The 24190-nt window shown below is 54.4% G+C and overlaps 1 protein-coding gene across 22 annotated transcripts in view; it reads right to left on the bottom strand.

Annotated features, from left to right (window-relative positions):
- Positions 1-16054: 16054 nt before the first annotated feature.
- Positions 16055-24190, bottom strand: part of BIN1 (bridging integrator 1) — a 58483-nt gene continuing 50347 nt past the window's right edge. For 12 of the 22 annotated variants that reach the window (XM_021667978.2, XM_021667973.2, XM_021667977.2 and 9 more), the window contains 4 exons: positions 19223-19312; positions 18872-18982; positions 18498-18599; positions 16055-16665 (listed from right to left, as the gene is read on the bottom strand). In XM_021667978.2, coding sequence (XP_021523653.1) covers positions 16558-16665; positions 18498-18599; positions 18872-18982; positions 19223-19312 — 411 coding nt within the window. In that variant the 3' untranslated portion in view covers positions 16055-16557. Of the gene's footprint in view, positions 16666-18497; positions 18600-18871; positions 18983-19222; positions 19313-19663; positions 20222-21270; positions 21295-21716; positions 21825-24190 lie in introns of those variants that run through there. The other 10 variants (XM_021667981.2, XM_021667979.2, XM_064382857.1 and 7 more) reach the window with 6 other exon arrangements.

Raw genomic sequence — 24190 nt, forward strand, 5'->3', positions numbered from 1 at the left:
GGGACTGCTCCCATGCCATCTTCTTAATTTCCCTACAGATCTAAAAGTGTTCTAAAATAAAATGGTTATGTTTTTTAAATGTATGCCCTTTGTTCCAGCTATTCCATTTTGGAAAATTTATTCTGAGGAAATAAATAAAGACGTAAACAGAGAATAAGTTACAGATGAGATGTTTGTAATAGTTAAAACCGGAAACAGCCGAAGAGTGGACAACGGGAGATGAGAGATCCATCCGGCACATAGAAGGTGATCAGCCTGAAGAGAGGGGTTTCAGGCATGCATGTGACTGATATTCACCACACTTAATTTTAATTGCAAAATAGCAGGTAAATGTTAATCCATATTTTAAAATATGTAGTAAAATATAGATAAATAGACTTCAAAGAATATATAGGAGGTATTAACCGAGGCTGTCTTCACTTGGGGCATTTTCTGGTTTTCCTAGAAGGAGCAAACTGAAATTCACACGAAGGAAACAGACTGGCCGACTTGAGCGAATGTGCTCACAATTCACATCGATTCTCGTTGGTCAGTGCTAGAGCTTGATTGTCACTGCCTGTGCTGTTTTGTTTGTTGAGAACTTTTAAAGTCACTTCTGCAATAAGAAAAAAAGCATATTCGTTTTTTATAATTATTACAGTATTCAATTCTGTGCCAACTCCCCCAACACATTCAAGATAAAATTTTATTTGTGAACATTCCAGGCAACTTAACAGAAAAACTAGGGAAATAGAAAAACCAAGTGTACATTCCTGCAGGACGCTGCAAGCCTGTGCCCTCAGGTGATGTCCCTCTCCACTGCCATCCCTCTCTGACCCCACTCTCACCAACACTTTTATTCTCTTTCCCCAGAAAGAAAAATGTCAACTCAGAGGAGCCAGGGATTCAACCCACTCCGGACAGCACCCCAGAGCCACAGCACCTGCCTGTCTGAAAAAAAATAGTTAATCAGCTGCCACTCCCAGTCACTGGCCTCTGCTTGGTGACCGATGCGCTTCTAACATCCTTGTCTCAGGAAAAAGACTTTGTAATGGAGAAAAAAAGATGGCAGAGATCATTTCCATGGCATTTCGGCTGTTATCTAGTGGACCTTCCAGGAATTGTCTGATTCTATGGGAGCGATCAGCTCTGACTGTTTAGTTGGGCCATTTGGCAGCTCTGTAGGGACAGAAGCTAACTTGTGGAGGGCTGAAGGTGATGCAGGTGTTTTCTGTCCGTGGTAACGCAAAAGGTGTTCACAGCAATTCAGATGGGTTTTATCCAACGTAGAAGATAAATATTTAAACAGGCTCTCTTGTTAACCACTAGTTAAATAAAGTCTTTGACATGCATTCATTCTATATTTACAGGGGGATAATGATTCTACCTTTCTGGAAATGACCCTCTAGCAGTTTTAGAGGTCCCACGAGATACACAGTGGATTGACCGGCCAGAGCCGGATGAGCTGCACAGCAGCCAAAGCGCACCTCAGATGCCATCAGCGCCTCAGCTCTGTCCGCCCTCACCTCCCAGGCTGACTTCCAAGCAGCCGCGGAACTGTAATTTTACTCACTCTCTGTTTCTCTAGTTTTATTCTTCTAATCTTTACTGGATTTGTGTCTGTGCCTTTATTTCTGGTTTATTCCCGACTCTAGGTAATTCCCTGTTCTTGACAACAGTCATTGAGAGTTTGGTTTGTGGTCTGACCGTTTGGTCATCTCTGTAGACGGATGACATACATCTGGCTCCTTTTGAGTGAGAGACAACAGAAAATCCAGTTCGTTTGTTTTCAGCTCCAGTCAGTCAGAACGTTAGTGCCCACTGCAGAGCGTACTCTTTGAGACCTGGAATTGGTAAGAGGGTGTGTTGCTTACTTGTGGCCTGTGGTTGAAGTTGCAGGGCCAAAGCCAAGATCTCTCCATGCGTCTGTGATCTGTGATTCATGTGTCTGCGCGTCTATAACCGAGAAAAGCCTTGATCCTTCAATACGTGAGTGTGAAATAGATTAATACGTTACGTCTCTTAAATCAAAAGAGCTCTGTTCTTACTAGATTACAGAGAAAAAAAGCACTTCTATATCTTACATATCTCACATTTCTAGCTTCTAGTGTTTTCAATGTGTTAGGCTTTTAAAAACATCCTTCATACAGAAACTGCTACGTTAAATACGTTTTATAAATCCAAGCTCCCGTAACTAAGATAAATCTGTGGCAAGTCACACTGGCTTAATAATTTTGTTTTTTTTTAAAAAAAAAAAAAGGTAGATCTTTTCTTCGATTTACAGAGTTAATAATTCAGTTGAGTATTTGGCTGACTCTTTCATGAAGGAACAATCTGGTCTTCTTAAATAGTTTATCAAAAAGATAACATTAGTCTACTATTATGTCACTACTATGAAAACTGCATATTAGTATTACTCTAAATTCAATCACTATTTAGACACACCTGTCCCATAAGCCTCTGTTCTGCGGTATGATATATCCAATTAAATAAATTTCCAAGATCTTTCTATAACTTAGAACCTGGAGTCTGTAGATAACTCAGAACCTGACATTGAATGGAGTTAATGAATAGATAATCATCAGATATCCAGATAAACTAAGATAAAACACTAAAACATGGATTGCTAAGCATACTTTTAGGCTTATCCACTTTTGCCTCTTATTTTTACATTCTACAGAAAGGTCGTGTCTTTGAGTTGTGTTGACGGACATATTCACATCTGCCACTTGGAGGAGGAAGAGGCGTGTGCGGATGTGGACACCTGTGGGTGGGACTCAGGCGCTCTGCTCACCTGCAGGAAGGCTCGCGTAGCGCGGTGCTCAATTTTCTGCCACCTTCTCAGCTTTTTCTGTGAGAATTTGGTTACTTTGAAGAAAAATTACCTTTGGTTGATCCACAAAGCAATAGTGACAAAGAAATAAAACTCTGTGTGCGTGCTTCTGTTTGATGCCGTGATAAAAATATGAATGAACACAGTGAAGGTCTAAAGAAGTGAATTTTATTTGCCTTGGTTTATAATACCTGAGTCTGAAAAGAAACATGCAATGTCTTAGATCTTAGCAAAGTTTCCTCACTTTTGATGAGCTTGTCGCCTTGGCTTACTGGTCATTGCCTTCACCTACAGCAGAGATCCCCAACCTCCAGGTCATGGTTCAGTACCAGTCCACGGCCTGTTGGGAACCAGGCCACATAGCAGGAGGTAAGCAGTGGTTACAGCGGCTCCACAGCACTCCCAGTACTCCTGAGCTCCGCCTCCTGTCACACTGGCGGCACCAGACCCTCACAGGAGTGTGAACCCTATTGTGAACTGGGCATGCAAGGGATCTAGGTTGCAGGCTCCTTATGAGAATCTAACGCCTGATGATCTGTCCCTGTCTCCCATCACCCAGCACCCTCAGATAGGACCGTCTAGTTGCAGAAAAACAAGCTCAGACCTCCACTGATTCTACATCATGGTGAGTTGTATAATTATTTCATTATATATTACAATGTAAAATAGAAATAAGGTGCACAATAAATGCAATGCACTTGAATCATCCCGAAACCATCCCCCCACCCTGGCCCGTGGAAAAATTATCTTCCATGAAACCAGCTCCTGGTGCAAAAAGGCTGGGGACGGCTGAGCTGCAGTGCGAGGGCTATTCTTTATCTTCCTGTGGTCTGCCTGACAGCAGTAGCTTGTGTCTTGCCAGAAAAATTTCTGTGCTTTCTGCTGACTTTATTAAGTCCTTGAGTATTTAAAAACAAAACAAATACAAAAACTCACTCGTGAAAGAGATGATTCTTTAAACTCATGTTGTGACATGATAATCGCCCTATAAACTGCACACCTCGGCTTTTCCGTTGAAACTGCCCTCTGTAACCCTAATGTGACAGGCAAGCAGTCCAACCCACGCCATCTTGGTCCCTGTGACTTGTAATAAGTAACTAAGTCTGTAATTTCCACCCTACCCAGACAATGTGTAAACTAACGCTTATCTTGACTTCTGTGAACCACGTAAGTAACAATCAGAATGGCCAAAGTCCCCTGGCCCTCGGAATGTCTGGAGCCCCTCACCCTCATCTCCGCCCAGGAGGTGATTTACGGAATCCACTGGCCCTCGGAACGTCTGAAGACCCTCACCCCGACCCTCGCCCCTCACCCTCACCCCGAGGTGGTTTACAGGCGTAAAAAGTCTTGACACCCTCCTTTCGAGTCCTCCTTGGCCGCCGGCAATAAAGACCCTGCGATTTGGCATACTTTTGTCTTGGTGTTGATTTTCTATGCTCGCTCCAGTACAACAATGTCACCTTCTGTTTACTTTTAAATTTGTTTGCATTACTAAAACAGTAAGCAAGAATTATTTCTTGAGCGCCCGTGACACGCTCTGAGTCAAGTGCCTAAATCTTCTCCGACAACTCTTTTGACTTTTCCTCCCAGAAATCAGATCCTAAATGTAGAAACAGTAAAAGAAAACTTTTCATCTTGAACTAAAACATTCTTTGAAACTTCCCAGAGGGCCCCTGGAAATTCACAAAAATTTGTACTTTCACCTTATGAAGCAAGAGCAAGAGATGATAGAAGTAACTATGTTTGTTATTCTTACATCAGCATCTGAAGACATGCTCAGCGTTCCCTGGGTTAAGTTTGTATCAGTAAACTGTCATTAGTACAGATATTTCCGACACTGCACACTTTGTAGGAAGGCCCTGAAGGTTTGCCAGTGCCCTCGTCACCGTCCGTGGCATGCTTTACCTTTAGTGAGATGCGGATCAAAACACTACGAAATAGTTATTTCCCAATGGAGAACGTTACTTTTCTGAGGCTTTGTTTTATTGGTTGCTGTAATAAATTAACCACGAGTCATCTACCAGTAGTTTCGTATTTACTCTGATGTGTACCTGAGACTCTGCTGTAAGCCACAGGGAGGGGCTGCCTTCCACGAGGGGAAGCCTGGGAGGCTCACAAGGACGTGCAGAGTCTCCGAGCTGCTGAGCTACAGTGAATCGCCTCGTGGGGGCAGGCTCCTGAACGCACCTCACTCAGGCCACCTTCGGATTATCCATCAGATGGAGTCATGACTTCTAGGCCGCTAATCTCAGAGCAGAGGCTTCCTGAAAGTTCTCTCTTGGCTGGGATCCAAAACACAGGAATTATTACATAGGATTGAATGAGGCAATTTTGTTGTGGTTTTTTTTTTAATATTGCTGATGTTGCTTTGGTGTTCTTTCATTTCTAGATCTATGAGGAAGCTCCTTCTCTTACTTCTTAACTTACAATTTAATAGACTTTGCTTTTGTCAGTTGAAAAGAAACATGTTTTAAATAGTTTCTGATTTTCACGAACAGTCTAGAATTCAGAAAATGATTTAGTCTTCTTAACTTTTCATGGAAATATAGTTATTTTCATAAATTCAATGAAGAATTTTTTTTCTTTTTGCTGGCATGAAATAGCATTGTGCAATAAGGGTTATTTTGGGGTTGTCATACTTGGAAGCGATTCTCATTTAATCAGGTGGGATAAGCCACTTTATATGCAGAATTGATGCCACAAAGCTATTTCAGGAGGGTATGCTGGGCCCTTGAGTCCCAGCCTCACAGTGAAGCAGGAAAGGCCCCAAATCAAACCTCTGGAACACCGACCTGGGAAGGAAGGGGTGATTTATTCAGCTGGGAGCAGGGCGGCATAGTTGCCTTACAGCCAAGCTCAGCTCACAGAGAAAGTCCCCACCCTTTTAAAAGCTTACAACTCTAGAATTTACCTGTGAAAGAGTCTTGGGCCATGGAGTAGGGTGGGGTACAGTGACTTAGGTGGGGGTTTGATCATGTTTAAGTAAAAACAATGCCTTCCTGAAAGATTCCTCTATGCCATGCCTGCGATCTATAGGAGGGCCCCGGTCTGCCAGCCTTTACTTCCCCTATTGAAATGCAATGTGGAAGTCAAGGGGGAGGTGGGCTTAGATGCTTAAGGTGATTAAGGGTCTCCTTCCTCAACAGGTGGCAGGGAAGGTGGCTTCCTGCAGGCCAGGAGCATCAACTGTTTTCGGGAACTTTGAGAAGAGAGGAAAACACCCAAAGTTACAGGCACATAGGTGAGATCTAGTAGCGACAGTTCCTTGAACTCGGTTTCCTAGCAGATAAAAGAGGCTTTTACAAATCCCCACTAAGATTTTCTATGCAGACAGATAGAAGCGAATTCCAGGGCCATGGCAGTTGCTCAATGCTGCACAGCACTCTAGATTTGAAAGCCATGGGCTGGGGGCAGTGACTCATGCCTATAATCCCAACACTTTGGGAGGCCAAGGCGGGCCGATCACTCGAAGCCAAGAGTTCGAGACCAGCCTGGCCAACATGGAAATACCCCATCTCTACTGAAAATACCAAAATTGGCTAGGCACAGTGGCACACGCCTGTAATCCCAGCTACTCAGGTGGCTGAGGCAGGAGAATCGCTTGAACCCAGGAGGCAGAAGCTGCAGTGAGCCGAGATTGAGCCATTGCACTCCAGATCAAGTTTGCTGCCCGGGAGTTTTCTCGTGGCTTGGTCCACCTTCAGGCTTGGCAAACGACCATCTCCTCAGGCCCCTCTCTCCCTCCACACTCTGTTCCTCATGCTCTCCCCACCCCACCCCTTTCTGGGGGTCCTCCACCCACCTCCCTGGTCTGTCTCCCACAGGCAGGGCAAAATTATCATTCCCTTTTAGACAGAACAAGTCGCCTCTTTCGTTTCTCCCACCCAGCCCATGGGGAGGGCGGATTAGCTTTCAAAACCAATCATGCTCTGTGAGGTCATTTTTTTCCAGCAAATCACCTTGTGACTCCATCAGAGGAATGTTTTGCTTCTTTCGACTCTAATCCATTCCAACTTCAACCTGTAGGCAACTTTTCAAACAGAAATCTTCTTATTACACAAATATCAAATTCCCCTTCAGAAGATCACAGCTCATTAGCATGGAATGTATCCAAATAACACTGTCGCTATCCTGAAGATGTCTCCCAGCAAGGAAATTCTAGAATTCGCTGAACAGCCACAGCCTTTGTTAGAATAAGGACACACACACACACACACACACACACACGGCACACCACCTCTAAAGATGCTTGTGCATTTGTGTGGATGCTTTCTATTGGCTCAAATAATTATGGACACATGTCTTAAAATGTGAGATCCCTGCTATGGGACTTCATGGCCTCTCATAAAGTTCTTGCGAACAAAACAAAGAAAGATTAGCAGATTGCAGGACATCAAGAAGACATTAGATTAGCTGAGCGTGGTGGTGTGCAGCTGTAGTCCCAGCTACTCGGGAGGCTGAGGAGGGAGGATCACATGAGCCCTGGAGGTCGAGGCTGCAGTGAGCTATGATCACACCACTGCACTCCAGCCTAAGTGACAGAGCAAGACCCTATATGAAATTAAAAAAAAAAAAGAAGGGATAAAAATTGGAAAAATCAACATTCTGAAAGAGAATATCTAAGACTGTGAAAGGCAAGAGTCTATGGTGGTGTGCCCTGGGACTCTGCGGGTAGAGTTTAATGATTTTATTACAGTGCATCCTGTCATCCAAACTCCTCACTTAGAGATGGGGAAGCTGGGCCAGGTGCAGTGGCTCACGCCTGTAATCCCAGCACATTGGCAGGCCAAGGTGGGCAGATTACTTGAGGTCAGGAGTTTGAGACCAGCTTGGCCAACATGGTGAAACCCTGTCTCTACTAAAAATACAAAAATTAGCTGGGTGTGGTGGCACATGCCTGCAATCTCAGCTACTCAGGATGCTGAGGCAGGAGAATCACTTGAACCAGTGAGGCAGAGGTTGCAGGGAGCCCTGACTGTGCCACTGCACTCTAGCCTGGGTGACAGAGTGAGACTCCCTCCCAAAAAAAAAAAAAAAGTTCCGGAGATGCTGGGTTTGTGTTTTGTAAGTAGGCTAATAGAGGTTACATAGTGGGTTCGCCTGTCCCTCCATCTGTCCATCACCTGGACTCAGTCTGGATAACAGGCTTGGAGCACATTAGGACGCAGGCTGCCATGGCCGACTCAGAGCGTACAGAGAGCCACCAAGGCCCAACTGTCCAGTCAACTCTAACCCGGTGAAATGTGGCCAGGAGAAATGCCGGAGCCGCCCTTGAGTTTTTAAAAGCTTCAGTCCACACTGGCAAAAATGAAAAAGAGTGCTGGGTTGGGGTGAGGGGATTGTGACTCATTTTCTCTAGTTGTTAGGGAACAGGGCCCTGTGGCTTCTGCAGTGAGCAGCAGGTGGCCACGTGGCCGGGGCCGGAGCAGAGCGAGGCTGAGCGTGCCTCCACTCGGTAAGCCTGGACCCTGGCCGGGGCCACAGAGCTGCGCAGGAGGCAGTGTCCAGGCGGGGTGAGAACAGTGCGCAGCTCAGCCGCAGATACACAGTGAGACAGTGCTGCGACTGACAGGTGGACGAACCCACGCACCCGGAGGATGCCAGCCCCCTTCGGGCTGGGCCCGCGTATCCTGCAAGGGAGGAGGATTCGGCTGGGAGGGGGAGAGGGCCTCAGAGATGTGGGACCACAGCATGGCAGAGGAGAAGCTGACACTGGGAAACAGACCTACAGCTCATCTGGGTCACCAAGACAGGCCGTTCCAGACGGGGTGGCGGAAGATGGGGCTGGACAGCTGGTCAGGGGCCAGAGCTTGAAGGCGCTGGTTAAGGGATCTGGGCTTGCGTGGGAAATGGAGGCTATTGGAGGGTTGAAACGTGGGGCAATGAGGCCAGAAACGAGGTTCAGGAAAACCGCGCCAGAAGCCACGGTGCCCTCCAGGGACTGGCCTAGAGAAGATGCTGCGAAGCTGCAGGCCTGACCAGACCTGAAGCAGGAGGGGCCGGCGCCGGGGGAGAAACCAGTGCAGAACTCTCTAAGGGGCGAAATCTGAGGACTTGGATAGGAATGACGGCGATCGGGAAGGCTCCAAGCCACAAAACCCCCACAGATGTGATGTCTTTGTTTCACACAAAAACAAGCCAGAAAGAGCAATGGGGTTGGACGGCACACTCTCTGCAACGCTATCCCCCACCTTCCCGCTCTGCCATCCTCAGCAAGTGGCTCTTCATCCTCCTGAGTGTGGCCTCAGGGTCATAAGATGCCTGCTGCACCTCCGGCCCTCAATCTAGGCAGGAGAAGAACGCAAAGTCCTTTCTGTTTTCTTTTTTTTTTTTTTCTTTTGAGACGGATTCTCGCTCTGTCTCCCAGGCTGGAGTGCAGTGGCGCAATCTCGGCTCACTGCAACCTCCGCCTCCTGGGTTCAAGCAATTCTCCTGTCTCAGCCTCCTGAGTAGCTGGGATTACAGGTGTGTGCCACCTCGCCCGGCTAATTTTTGTATTTTTAGTAGAGATGAGGTTTTGCCATGTTGGCCAGGCTGGTTTTGAACTCCCAGTCTCAAGTGATCCACCTGCCTCGACCTCCCAAAGTGCTGAGATTACAGGCATGAGCAACTGCGCCTGGCCCACAGACTTTTTTCTTAGCAAGGCTTTGATGATTTCTTTGTGAAGGGACTCCCTCTCCCATCTTGTTGGCCAGGACTATGTCGTAAGGCCACCCACAGCTGCGAGGGAAGTTGGGAAAATGACTTTAGTGACTTCATCGGTACCCTGAACAAAACCAGAATTCGGCTAGGCAGGAGGAGGGGATGAGTATTGGGTGGGCACCTTGCAGCATCTGCTCCAGGGGGAGGATGTCGGATGAGTCTGAGGACGGCCCACACTTGACAAGTCAGCCTAGAGGCACTTCAAGTTCAAGGTGCCCATGGGCATGGGGGAAGATGGCCAGCTAGATACCTGGAGGTGAGAACACTGCCCTGAGCCACAGATTCGGGCCCTCAGTTCCTAATGAAGGATGGCCTCCCAGGAGCCTCAAGCCATCTGTGACTCTGCTCCATGGAAACTACGTGTCCTCTAGACCCGGCAGCTCACAGGTCGGTGGAGATGCACAGCTTCCGGGAGACAGGGCCTGCCGCCTTGGCGCTGAGTAGTGTCTGTGTGCCAACATCGGCCCACCGCCAGCCTATCCTTTCCTTCAAGGAAGAGCTGTGCCCCTCCCCAGCCACCCCCTGCAGGTCACACAGGGCAGGAACATGAGATAAGCACCCCAGGCTGCTGACTGACAGGGGCCTTTAAGTCGCTGTCCAGCCTGAGATTCAAAGCCTGTCCTTGACAAGCCTGGAGGGCCCTCTCTGGCCCTGTCCGCTGGCCGTGGCGGTCTGGGAAAAGGGGAGCATGCCTTTGCCCTTCTCCCTCCAGCTGCCGATCCTCACTGTCATCAGGGACTGCCAGGAAGGCAGCTTCCTCCCCCGTTGTTAATTATCCTTTTTAATTGTGCTAAGAAGGGCCTTTCCCCAGTGATGTGCTCTTCTGCGTAATCGGGGTGAGGGGTACCATTGGCAGCATCCCGCCTGTGCTCCCTGGCTGCCCACAGCAGCCCCTCTGCAGACTCCCAGGGCCCGAGAGCAGGTGGGCAAGGCAGCCGTCCTGAGTCTCCCGGCTTCTCAGCCACATCCACCACAGCTGCTTCTCGGGGAGGGAGCTCTTCCTAAGGACAGCACTGAGCAGCCCTTGGCCGTGACTGTGAAACTTCCTGCTTCCCTTGTCTTTTTTTTTTTTTTTTTAGATGGAGTCTCGCTCTGCCACTCAGGCTCGAGTACAAGGGCGTGATCTCAGCTCACTGCAACCTCCACCTCCTGGTTTCACGGGATTCTCGGCTCCTGAACAGCTGGGATTACAGGCGCTCGCCACCACACCCAGATAATTTTTGTATTTTCAGTAGAGCAGGGTTTTACCATGTTGGTCAGGCTGATCTCGAGCACCTGACCTTAGGTGATCCACCCACCTCAGCCTCCCAAAGTGCTGGGACTACAGGCTTCCCTTCTTTTCTTCTTTTTTTTTTTTTTTTTTTTTTTGAGACGGAGTCTCACTCTGTCACCCAGGCTAGAGTATAGTGGTGCAATCTTGGCTCACTGCAACCTCTGCCTCCCCAGTTCAAGCAATTCTCCTGCTTCAGCCTCCTGAGTAGCTGGCATGGCATGCACCACCATGCCCAGCTAATTTTGGGGTTTTCTATTTTTGGTTTTTGTTTTCTTTAGTAGAGATGGGGTTTCACCATGTTGGCCAGGCTGGTCTCGAACTCCTGACCTCAGGTGATCTGCTTCAGCCTCTGAAAGTGCTAGGATTACAGGCGTGAGCCACAGCACCCAGCCAGCTTCCCTCCTCTTTAACAGGAGCTGCCCCAGCCCTCCTTCTGCCTCCTCCACGAGCTCTCCCAGCACCTTCACCTCTTCCCAGCCCCAGACTCTCTCCTGAGCTCCAGGCCTACCCAGCTCAAGCAACCTGGTGTCCGCTTGCCTGTTCCACTGGCTGCCCCAGCCCGAGGCGGTCTCCCAGGTGCCAGCCCCTCAACTGAGGCACCTGCCCTATGCCAAGCCAGGTGGCAGCTCCACTTGGCTGTCCCCAGAACCTCAGATGCACCGCCCAGACGCACTACTGTGGCCGCAGCTGCTCTGCCTCCCCCAGACTGTGTGAGCATCAGCGGTAGGAACCACATTTTATTATTTTATTTTCTCTTTTTCAGCTTTTCTTTTAGAATCAGGGGGACGCGTGCAGGTTTGCTACCTGTGTGTATTACGTGATGCTGAGGTTTGGGGTATGGTTGATCCCATCGCCCAGGTGGTATGCATAGAACCCAATAGGGAGTTTCTCAGCCCTGCCCCCTCCATCTAGTAGACTCTTCTAGTAGTCCCAGTCCACTGAGGGGGGCATTTTGATCTTTGTAACTCAGTGCCTGCCTGGGAGACGGCCACTGAATGAATGGATGCAGGAGCGACTGACCATTCGGGACGCTACAGATGCACAAGTCTCCAAACAGCCAGCCAAGGAGGGGCTCAGCCGTCTACACGGTCTCCAGTGGGACAGCTTCTGAGACCAGGAGCCAGGGGCCGTCGGGTGAGTACTCCCCTGCACGCTGTGTTCAGCCTCACACTGCCGTAGGCCAGCCACAGCGGGGATAAAGTGAACCAAGCAAGCGTCCCACAAACGTCACATGGGCACTCGCCATTCACACTCACCCATCCCCGTGCACACTCGCCATTCACTCAGCCATTCACAAGTGCACACATCCACACTCACATACCCGTTCACATACATTTACACACAGAGGTACACTCGCACTCACTGACCCATTCACACTTACACTAGCCCTTTTACACACATTCACACTCACACATTCACACCTGCTCACATGCACAGTCACACACATTCACACTCACCGTTCACATGCACACATTCACGCCTATTCATACACAATTGCACGCATTCACACTCACCATTCACACACACGTCATACATTCTCTGACCCATTCACACTCACACATTCACACATTTACTCACATACACTCCCACATTCACACACATTCACATTTGCACATTCACACATATTCACACTCACATTTACACACATATATTCACGCATTTACAATCATACACACATTCACACACATTCACACTCACCACACATTTACACTCACATTCACGCACATTCACATTCACCATTCACACATTTACACACATTCACACTCACCATTCATTCACACATTTACACTCACATTCACACACATTCACACTTGCCCATTCACACACATTTACACATATATTCACACATTTACACTCATATACTCACATTCACACATTCACATTCACCAGTCACACATTTGCGCACATATTCACACACATTCACACTCATTCACACATTTACACTTATAGTCACTAACATTCACTCACATTCACACACATTCACAATTTACATTCACATGCTCTCACACATATTCACACACATATTCACACTCACACATTCACACACCTCCGTGAAGTTCTCATCTGGGCCAGTTCCCTGTTCTCAGGGCCTTTCTGGAAGCCATCATGGAGTGCACATTCCCAGATCTGAGCTCCTAGAACCCGCCTGCCCTTCTCCTCAGAAGACTCACCCCAATTTTCATTCAGGCATTCACCCCTCCCTCACCCAGTTCAGCCCACCTCCAGCTCCAGACCCTGTTTGTCTTGGGCCAATCAGCAAGTGCCACCCCAGGCCACAGCAACTGGCCCAGAATTCAATGACTCAGAAAAGATTTTCCAGGGGGCTTCTCAGAAGGAAGTGCGCAGACATCAAACTCTGAACTACTAGGGACTCAGCTCCAAGATGAAGCTGCTGCCCAGAGGCTAAGGGGGCCAAGAGCATCTCAGAGGGCCTGAGCCACAGCCACCCAGCACCCAGCACACCAGCCACGGCAGCTGAGCAGAGGGACCCAGCGTTTGCCCATCCCCATGACGTCCCCGCATGCAGCCTGGTGTTGGGGTGACCGAGACCGGGGTATGAGCACTTAAATTCCTTGAGGCAGGGCCAAGGGTCTCCAGGCCAGCAAAACCGAGAGAAGCGACACCAACATGATCACCAAATCCAACCAAGGACAAGGGGCGAGAGGCCGGGCCAGCAGCGGGGCCAGTGTTGGGGCAGCAGTGGAAGACTGGGGAGCTGGCAGGAGGGGAGCTCCCCGCGATGGAATGGAGGCTTTTGAGAGGCTCTGGTGGCGGAGTCGGTACGGAGTCCGAGGCCTCGAGCCATTTGCACTGACAAGGTGTGTGTGTGATCATTTTAGCTGCCAAATCCCATGACTCAAAATCCTGCTCCTGCCAGCAAATGGATTCATAACATAGAGTAATAAACAAGTAAATCAATTTTCTAAAGATGTTCATGGGGTTTCAAAAGTGGCCCACACCTTCCAGGAAGCCATGAGAATGCCTCGAGGAGGGGCCTGGCCCTCCCTCAGGCACCTGGGTGATGCAGCCCACCCCACAGCCCCACACAGGGGCATCCTTCCTAGACCTCCCTCTCTCCAGTCCTGGCTCCAATCCCCCATGTGGCCGTGCCCACCACACGCTGGCTCCGGGAGGCTGGAAGGGAGCCACGCAGAGGGCCGCCCATGGTGGGCCTCTTCCTAAGCTCATGCTCGGCCCTCCCAGGGTATGGGGTCGATATGAGCCCCCAGCCTCAGTTGAGTTCCAGAACCCATGGCCCTGGCTGCTGTGAGAGCCTGGAGCCCTGCCCAGGGTCTGGACCTCTGCAGTCACATGTCGGCCCAAATCAAGCCAGATCGCCAAGCCCTCCAGGACACTGCGTGTCCAGCTGCCAGGCAGAAAAAGCAGCCCGTACCTGTCCCGGCCTCCACCACAGCCCACCTTCAGCCTGCCTGTTGCCATTTCCTCCATTCCATCCTGGCCTGGGCCCTCTGATCTGCCCCGCTTTCAGCTCACTGGCCTCTTGTTCAAGCTGCCTGGCTCTGATCACCCCTTCACTGCATGAACGTAGGGACACCCCAGCTCCCGACACACATCTCAGTTCAGACTTTGGGCCACTGCCGCTCCCCAGCAGGGTGGGAACCTCACACCTGGCCTCCCTCCCTCTGGAGCCACAGGCTCCCCAGCCCCAATCCTGGCCCTGCTCCCTCTGGCAAGAAGCTCCCTGCAGGCCCTGATCATGTGGTGCAGAGCAGGGCTGCTCCTTAACCCAGCAGCGAGGGCTGCACGTAAACCTGCAAGTGGCCGTGGGACACATCTTGGAATCTCCTATTGTGATAAAACCCAGTGTAAATGCCTTCTCCTGGATAATGTGTCTTAGAGGAGTTTTGTTTTTTTTTTTTTTTAATTTTTAGGTTGAAATAAAAGCAAAGACTCCCCATGATGGCACTGTGGCTGCACGCCCCACAAAGTGCAGGGCACATGCACCCAGGTTTGGAAGTGGGCTGGGCTCCAAGCCGGCTCCACCCACCATAAGCTGTGGCCCTTGGGCAGGGGCGTGAGGCTGCCAGGGAGGAAGAAACGCAGGAGGGTGTGAAGGAAGGCAGGAAAGGTGGGAGCTCTCCAAGCAGGGGTGACCGGAAAGGGGCTCTGTCCCAGCTGCTGCGACTTCCACTGCTCCTAGAAGCCATGGATGGCAGAGCCAATGCTATCTGCCCTCCACAGGACCAGGCAGGGCTACAGCAATGACGATCCTGGACCTAAAGCAAAGCCCAGGGGCTTTACCCAGAAATAAAGCTCAGACTCCAACAGTCACCTCGCTCACCGGCTTTTACTGTGACTAAAGGGAGCCATGAATTCCTTCCACCTGGAAGTGCAGGCTGCTCCCTGGCGCATGGGCACAGCCCCGCAGCTCCTGGGAAGCTGCCGCTCCACTGCTGTGTGTCACCGCTGCTCTGACCTGCCCGAGGCTGCCAAAGGAGCCGAAGCGCCCGGGGTGGGGGCAGCGGGGGTCATGAGATGAGGAACAGGCCAGGCCAGCTCGCCCTGCCCCCACCCAGGCCCTTCAGTCCCCACCAGACACAGCACTGCCCTTGGTCTGGGGTCAACTGCTCAGACCCACGTGCCACCACGCACCTGCCGGTAACTGGACCTCCATGGGCCTCAGCTTCCTCGAGTGTGAAAGGGAGTCCTGGTATCTGACCCCCAGGTTCTCACACGTATTAAATCAGGTCACGTCACTGGGCATGATGGCTGACGCCTGTAATCACAGCACTTTGAGAGGCTGAGGCGGGCGGATCACCTGACGACAGGAGTTCAAGACCAGCCCGACGAACATGGTGAAAACCTGTCTGTACTAAGAACACAAAATTAACCCAGTGTGATGCCTTGCACCTGTAATCCCAGCTACTCGGGAGGCTGAGGCAGGAGAATCACTTGAACCCAGGAGGGGGAGGTTGCAGTGAGCCGAGATATCGCCATTGCACTCCAGCCTGGGCAACAAGAGCAAAACCAAGTCTCAAAATAATAAAATAAAAAAGGTCACTTAGGACAGCGCTCGGCGGACTTCTCAGGCAGAGATGACTCGCCAAGCCCCCTCAACCAAGCCCCCAGTCCCTGACCTCCAGCTGACCACCCCTAAAAATGCCAGGGGACAGGGGCTGAAGCCCTGTGGTGTGCCAGCCCAGGGCAGCAGGCCTCCAGGGGTGGATCGCCACAGCAAGAAAGCCACAGATAAGCACAGTCCTACCCACACTCACAGACACAAAGAGGGAGAATAAATACACACGCGTTTTCTGAGTGTTTTTATCAGATTTTTTGTTTCATTTTGTTTTGAACACTAAGATTTATTTTCAAACAGCACACAGACCGTCTGCGGGGCAGGGCCAGGCTAGGCTGGTGCTGGGCCCCACGCACAGCAGCTGCCAGGAAAAGAGGACCTTTGCCCGGTGGCACGGCCGAAGCTTCAGGCAAGCATGGTGGCTTGGCATAGCCCCCAGCCCTGCCCTGCGGCCAGGCACACATGCGGGCACGGGCAGGGGTGCCAGGAACTCAACTAGGGGACACAGCAGCTTCAGGAACACTGGTGAATCCCGCCGGACTCGCCGGGACGCGGCTCTTTGGAAAACGACCTAATCTTTGGGAGAACACCCCTCTGCCTGGAGTCTCCTCTTGATTTCCCTTTGCTCTTCAAAAGATTAAAAACGAAAACAAAACAAAACAAAAAAAAGAACCACACATTTTTCGGGAGGAGGTGCTCTTCACACGCCTGGAGGCTGCCTGGACCCCGCCGTCACGGGACCCTCTCGGTGAAGTTCTCGGGGAAGACGCCGCGGCACTTCTCCAGCTCCTTGTGCTGGTTCCAGTCGCTCTCCTTCACACCCATGAGCCAGCCTTCATCCTGAGGGGCAGAGCACCGGGTCGCACAGGGCTGGGCAAGGGGTGTGAACCCACAGGGCACAAGGCCCACTCCAACCTGCTGGGAAGACGGCCGTCCTCCTGCTGCTCTTAGCCCCTTAGCCTGCCAAGCCCACCTCGAGAATACCTCCTCCAGGCAGCACTCCCTGATGCCGCTGGCTGAGGCTCCTGCCCACGGGCACCACAGGAGCCAGACTGTCATCCGCAGGTGGATCTAACCTTTCGTAGCTGGTTTTGGCAAGTCCTGCTCTCTGCTCTGACTGTGTCTAAATAACTCCTTCAATCCGGGCCAAGAGGCTCCCACCCCCAGGTGCACGCAGAGCACATGAGCCCTTCCAGGTTTCCAGACTTCTGCAAACAACCCCAGAAAATTCTGGAAGTGGCAACAAGTTACAAGTTCTAAAGGGACTTGGGGCCACCCTACTAGCCCCTCCAACTGCGACTTGCCCTTTGCTTCAATCCTGACCCTCGCTGAGCCTTCTCTGGGAGTGCTGACAGCCCCTGGCCCGAGGCAGGTCAGGGGGAGCTGCGTGGTCATCCACCCTTGCCAGTGGCTGGGCCAAGGCTGCCCCTGCAGCTAGGCTATGCCTGGGGCCTACCCGGGTCTCTGTTATTTCCTGCTGTGTCATTTCCAGCCTTGTCACAGACCCTTCTCATGTCCTATCTGAGCCCCCTCAGGCCACCCCAGAGCACTCCCACTGTGGGCTGGGGGTTAGGAGTCAGCTTGAAATCCTACCCAGACAGGGCTGGCTCACTGGGAGGTCAGTGAAGATCTGGGGCCTTAGGAGATGGGGCCGAATCAGTGCCAGGCCCAGGAGGCCCTCATCACTCAGGCCTCCCACCCCAGGGCCTCAGTAAGTACCTGGTACCCCTGCATCCCAGCCCAGGACCCCCAGCCGGGTCGGCCTCATGCCAGACCCAGTCAGACCCAATGTCACCCTCAGCTGCTCTGACAACCCATTCATACGGATGTGCTAATGACTAAATGTGTTCTCTGGAAGCTGGAAGAGGCCGGCCAGGCCCTCTGTGCACAGCCCAAGGCACTCAGGGGCTGAGCCGTGGAGAGAGCTGGATGCCCACATGGCACCAACCACCCCTCAACAAGCAAAGACTGGCTGTCCACTCTACACAGCAGGAAGGCTCCTGCCGAGGGTCCACGGCCCCCTGGGCTGGGCAACTGATCCAGATGCAGGAGGGTCTCAGGTCCAGGAGGGACGCACTTAGCACCACCCAGGCTCATGAGGACCCTTCACTTCAGGAGATTAACATGGAGAAGGGTCTGGAAGGCCGCCTGGGTGGGCCTCAGCTGGGGACACAGCTGGGAAGCCCATGGCCCTGCGCAGAGGGGGCAGGCCCGGCCTTGAGGGACAGCACACGGGGCATCAAGAGCCCAGCCAGCGCTCCTTGCGCCGTCAGGCTGCAGGGTGGCCACCTTGTGCGAGGGGCAGAAGGAGTCAAGCATCCTGTCCTGGGAAGAAAGCGGGCCCCGGGAACCACCAGGAGAGAAGGGGAGAGACTCAGAGGCAGAGCTGAGAGCCCCTGAGCAAAGGGGGACGTGGAGGGAAGAAAGCAGAGGCCACAGGAAGAAGGGGGCAGGGACAGAGAGAGAGAGGGGCCTGAGGGGAGAGGGGCCTAGGAAAAGAGAGGAGAGGAAAAGGCCAGGCGGGGAGGGCGGGGAGGGGCAGTCAGCATGGGAGCCCTGGTGCTCACGGGCTTCTGCTGCCCCCTGCTGGCCAGTCCCCGCCACAGCGGTGCCAGCGGCAGCCAGGTTGCCTGCAGTCCCCGTGAGCTCTGGCGGCCCCACCCGGCCCTCACCTGCTCCTCGGGGTTCTGGAAGGGGATCACCAGCACCACATCGCCAGCCTTGAGCTGCAGCTCGTCTGTGTCGGTGGCGGTGTAGTCATGCTGGGCCTGCACCTGCGGAGGATGCAGAGAGCAAGTCAGGCCTTCCCTCCCACGTCCAGCCCTGCACAGAGCACGGGCCTCGCGGGTGGGAGGTCAGGTGGCAATGTGGAGACCAGGGCTCCACATCACCAGGATGGGACAGGATGGGGCTCAGATGCCACCGTCTGGGAGTGACCTAGTAGCGACTGCACGACTTTGGGCAAACCACAGAGCCTCCTGGGGCTCAGGGTCCTCATCTGCCCGCCAGGGCATGAGGGACCGCAGCAGTCAGAGGCCGGTCTTACCTTGAACATGAAACCTGGGGGTAGGTCCAGGCGCCCAGCCCCACTGCCACCCTCCACGGTGCCATTCACAGTTGCTGGAAAGGTCTCCACCACGACCGCAGGAAGAGAGCTCTGGGGGCAGAAGCACGGGTCAGCCGGGCAGGGAGGTGGTCCAGAGACAGCCAGGGCCACCGAGAAGAAGAGGGGCAGGGAGGGGAGAAAGGTGTCTGTGCCTGGTGCCAGACTGGCGCGCCTCCAGCTTCCTTGACAGGAGCCAGGCCTGGACCAGCACCAGCAGGGGCACAGGGGAGCCGCAGGCAGGCGGGCGGGCAGCGGGGAGGAAAAGGCAGGGCTTGGTCCCTGCTGTCTTACGGAGGCTGCTTCACTTGCCGCCGTCTCCCCGGGCTCCTGGGCTCCAGCCGCAGGTTGGGTCCCACCCGCCACCTCCGAGGCCTCTGCTGGCTGCAACATAAATGCCGGCTTGGGGTCAGACACAGGACAGGACACAACCAGGACATGGGAAACAGGCCACAGGAGGGCAGCACCCAAGCGAGAGGGCCGCAGGCATCGCCTGGCTGGCAGCAAGGTGAGAGCCGGCCAGTGCCTCGAAGAATCCAGGTAGCTACCCCTGTTGGGCAGGCTGGGCTCTGGGCCCAGGAAGCAGCTGAAGAGTAGGCGCTGGCAGACTGGCAAGCCCCGGGATGTGAGTGACATGCTGTGGAGAAGCCCAGTGCAGGCCCTGGAGTGCCACCCCCAACCCTGTCTCATAGGTCCTGCCCCCTCCGCACCAAGACCTCGCCCAGCCACAGCCTCCGCCCACCCACCCTGCTTGGCCTGGCACATGGCAGGAGCTTGCTGAACCTGTAGACGGTCCGTGCCAGGGGACAGCAGCACACGCCTGTCCCAGCCTAAGCACAACCCAGGGTGGGCACAAGGTGACGGTGAAGATTAAAAGAAAATTCTGGAAACTGCCTGGCATAAACCAGTAGGTGCTCTAAATGTTCCTCCTCCTACTCTGGAAGGCTGGGCTGGGAGGCTGAGCTGAAGTGGGTGATCAGGATGGGCTGATGTGCCCAGCCACCCTCACTCCTGACAGCCTTGGTGACAAGCAGGTGCTGGGGCAGCCTAGCTCAGAACCTTGTCCTCACCCTCACGTCCATGGAGGCCTGGTCCCTCCTGCACCCCCTCCTCTGGGCTCTCCTTCCATGCTGCACCCTCAGAGACTGGGGACAAGCCAGACAGGGGCTGGAGGTGGGCACTTACTTGGGCGGGCCCCGGCTCGGCCGTCTGGCTGGGCCAGGCCACAGCAAAGGTGCCCTCGGCAGCGCTGGGCTCCCCGGAAGGCAGGCTGCCCGCTGGACTCTCTGTGGACTGGTGACAAGCCACCAGGAGAGAACAGGGAGGGGGCGGGGAGGCCGGGGCGGAAAGGCAAGGGGCAGGATCACAAGACAAGAGAAGATGTCACCAGCAGCTGGGGTTGGTGGGGGTGGGAACCAGTGGAGCCCGGCCGGCCACCCACCTCCCGCATCCTCACTCCTACCACTGCCAATGGGGCAGGCAGATGTGACTGTGCTGCCCAGGCTCAGCACCTCCAAAATCCACTTGTCAAAATGGCCCTGCCAGCTCGCACCAGACTGGCTTTTTCTGGCCTCCTCCAGAGGAAAATCCTGCTGTGGAGCCTCTGGAGCTCCCAGGCGCCTAGGCTGCCGGCTCATGCCCCAAGGGCACTCGCACACCCGCCTGCCCCTCCCAGCACCTCTGCCTGCATCGGGGGGTCTCAGGGACCGAGCCCAGGAGATCCTGTTGGAATTCTGGTTCTACCACAAGTTCTTGGGCAAGTACCGAGCCCTCACTGAGCCTCTGTGTCCTGAGCTTTCAGGTGACAGTGACACGGGTCCTGTGTGACCTGGCCTTGCACCTGCCTTCGTGCCCTGCTCTCAGAAGGCACCCAGCCACCCTGCCTTCCCCGACTTTCTCAAAGCACCCATTCCTCCCCCTCTCCCCTTCCTCCCAAACAGCTTCCCACTGTCAAAATGCTCATAGAGGCCAAAAACCTTCCACCCTCCTGCCCCACACCCTGAGAACACTCATCCATCCTGGGTGACCGGCCCACTTCTGCCCGGGGGCAAACATTCACAGGCTACGAAAACAGGACCAGCTCTCAGGGGACCCCTGTCTCAAGCTAAACCAAGGACCCCCTTTTCCGAGGGCCTGCCAGAGGGAGAAGCAGCAGAATGGCTGGAGACAGGCGGCCTCGCCAGCTCCCTGTGCATGAGCTCGTGCCTATGTGTGCTGCATGTGGGGTGTGTGTGGGATGCGTGCACCCGTGAACAGGCTAGGAGGCCAAGGCATGTGGGCCTGGGCACACGTGGAAGAGTGGCTCTCCCAGGGGCTGGACACAGAGCAGACACGCAGCTTACCTCCCAGAGGTCCCACGGAATTGACTGAGCGCAGCAGTGAGGGCGAGAAGGACAGTTAGCACAGAGGTTAGAGACAGGGCAGCAAGCAGTCCCCGGGGACCCAACCCCCGCTGGTCCCAGGGGTGGCTCAGAGCCAGCTAGACTCCAAGGTGTGCAGGTGGCCGAGCCCCGGAGACCTCTAGGGGGTTTCAAGCCCCCAGGCCAGGATGCGAAATGAGCACAACCTGCCAGGAAGTGGTCAGGGACCGTCTCATGAGGGTTCTCCCAGCTGACCAGGGCCGCTCCCTATCCTACAACCAGGACGTGATGAGGGGCGAGGGCTGAGGTGGCAGAGGAGGGGCAGTGACCCAGGCCTAGATGGGGCCATGTGGCCAGTGGGCAACATGAGTCCAGGGTCAGGCACCTGGAGGCTGGTGGGCCCATGGGCAGTGGTGGGCACAACCAACCTGACCGGAGGGCGTGGGCGCCTTCACAGGGCTCGTCACGGGCGGGAGGGGGTCAAAGTCCAGGTCCAGCAGACTGGCCTGATCCGAGAAAGGCCCCGGGGCCTCAAACTTGGCAGCAGCAGCAGAGGAGGAAGCAGTTAGTGTTAGGCCGGGAGCCCTCACCCCAGGCAGATGCTGCAGGTGCAGGCACGCACGTGTACACACACACAGACACACACACACGCACACACGCACAGAGCAGGCGCACATCCACACACACACGCTCCCCACTCAGGGCTCCCCAGAGGCACCTCCATAGCTGAGCCGAGGGCCCGTCAGGAGATACCCAAGACCCTCAGTCCTGAGAACACCCAGCTGTCCCACAGCTCAGGGGACAAGGCGTGGAGCAGTCCACGTGGCCAAGCCGAAGCATCAGAGAGCCCCAGCCAAGTGGACTCACTTCCTGGAAGCAGAGGGCCGAGGCCCCAAGCCCTGCCCCGGGCCCATCCCGGCAGCCAACATTCCTTTAGGTCCAGCCCCGTCTGGGGAACCCAGGGCAGGGAGGTCACTGATCTGCCCTTAACTGCCATCTCTGAAGAAAGCACCCTCAGGACACCGCACACAGCCTCTAGGCGCCTCCCACCAGCGGGCGGCCAGCATCTCTCCCCAGCAGCCCCCACCCTGCCCCAGCAACACCCGCTCCCGTCTCAGATAAGTCAGCGAAGCCCAGGCAGCAATACCCGTCGTGCGCCAAGGGGAGGGTCATCCGCCAGAGAGTGACTATCCCTTCGCTGTCCTGCCCCAGCAGGTGGCACCTCGCCATGCAGGCCTGAGAGTGTCCCTCCGTGCCGGGACACAGGCTACTCACCACCCCACGGCCAGGAAGCCTGCGGGCACCAGTGTCATGGACAAGGGCAAGCCCAGCCCTGCACCATGCACCACCCAAAGGGCATGGCTCCCCCACCCAGACGTGACAGGGAAGACCAGTTGCCTGGAGGTGGCACACACAGTGGCCAGGGAGGCAGGCATGGCAGGGAGGGACAGGCGCACTCAGAGCCTGGGTGCGGGTGGTCTCTGGGCCACCTCCTGGCCTGTCACACCTTATTCTGGAATGGGCCCGCTGCACAGGCCATAGGTTCCTTCCTCACCTGTTAAATGGGGGCAGATGCCCTCCCAAAGGGTGGTTGAAAATCAAACAAGGAAATATAGGAAGTGGCTGGCACGATTCTCCATCCAGTATCTGCCAGTGCCCATGCCATCCTATCTCCCTCACCTGCACACACACTGGGCACCCCAGGGCAGAGGCACGCTCGAGCCAGGGAGGCCAGCCGGAGGCAGCCCCAGAGGTCCTCAGCGCCGGCCCCACAGCGCCCTCTATCCCACAGAGGGGTTCACGCACCTGCCAGGCCCCTGAACTCAGGCATCACCCACCCAGCCACCTGCAGCCTCGTATTTAAAGTTCCTTAGTTCTAGCCCTAGTCCTTGCCAGGAGCTTGAGTCCCACCATCCCCAACCCTTCCTAGAGGCGACCACTGTTCTCAGTTCCCAACAGCCACTCCCCACACTCACCCCCTCCAACCTGTCCCCCAGGCATCGGAGCTGCGCAAAGGGCTTTGCTGGAGGCCACCGCAGCCTGATTACACAGCTTCCCCTACAGGCGAGGCTCCGTGTGGGAAGGGCCCTGGCTCACCCATAGGAGGGAGTCAAAGTGGGGGTCCTCAACATTCGGGGGCTTCAGAACCACCTGGGGTTACAAGTGCAGGCCCTTGACCCCTCCCCCCAGCAGCCACCCCCACCACAGATCCCCTTCCAGTGAGCCCAGGAATAAGTATGTGACAGACACGGTCCCAGCGATGGGACACGGTGGCCCTGGCCACACTGTGACAAGCCTCCCCGTAAGCTGGGCCAGACTAGCATGGGAGGAGGGGGCTTCCTTAGAGCCCCCAGCACGGGTGGGGACAATGACTCCAGTGAGCCCTGGGGCCGCACCCGTGCTAAGGCCTAGAGGGCTGGCCTTGAGGAGACAGTCAGCTCTGGGGGAGTGCGGGGAAGCCCCGCCACCCCTGGGAAAATCTGACAGCACGTCAGCCCACTCCAGCACTGGCGCGATGCGCCTGCAGCACAGGCACTCCCACCCGGGCTCCACCATGAAGGACGCGAGACCTGGGGCTGTGGGCCGGGCTCCCCAGAGGCACCTCCACAGCTGAGCCAAGAACCCATCAGGAGAGACCCAAAACCCTCTGGGGGGCTCCCTGTTGAGCCAAGGGCATGTGGGGAGAGAGCCAAGCCACCCTGGGGGCTCCCTGCTGCATCTGGACTTCCGGGCGTCTTAGGGAGTGTGCACGCAGCAGCTCTGCTCTGCAGCCTGGCCGCTGCCCCTGCCCTCGGGTGCTTCAGCCATTCCAGGGCGTTCCAACACTCCCTGCTCCTGGAAGCCTTCCCGGACAGCCACGGGTCCTTCGCACTCCCCGACCCCCTCTGCCATAGCACCCACT

Source organism: Aotus nancymaae, unplaced genomic scaffold (assembly GCF_030222135.1).
Source record: "Aotus nancymaae isolate 86718 unplaced genomic scaffold, 86718_ANA_hifiasm-v0.15.2.pri h1tg000029l, whole genome shotgun sequence".
Lineage (NCBI taxonomy): Eukaryota > Metazoa > Chordata > Mammalia > Primates > Aotidae > Aotus > Aotus nancymaae.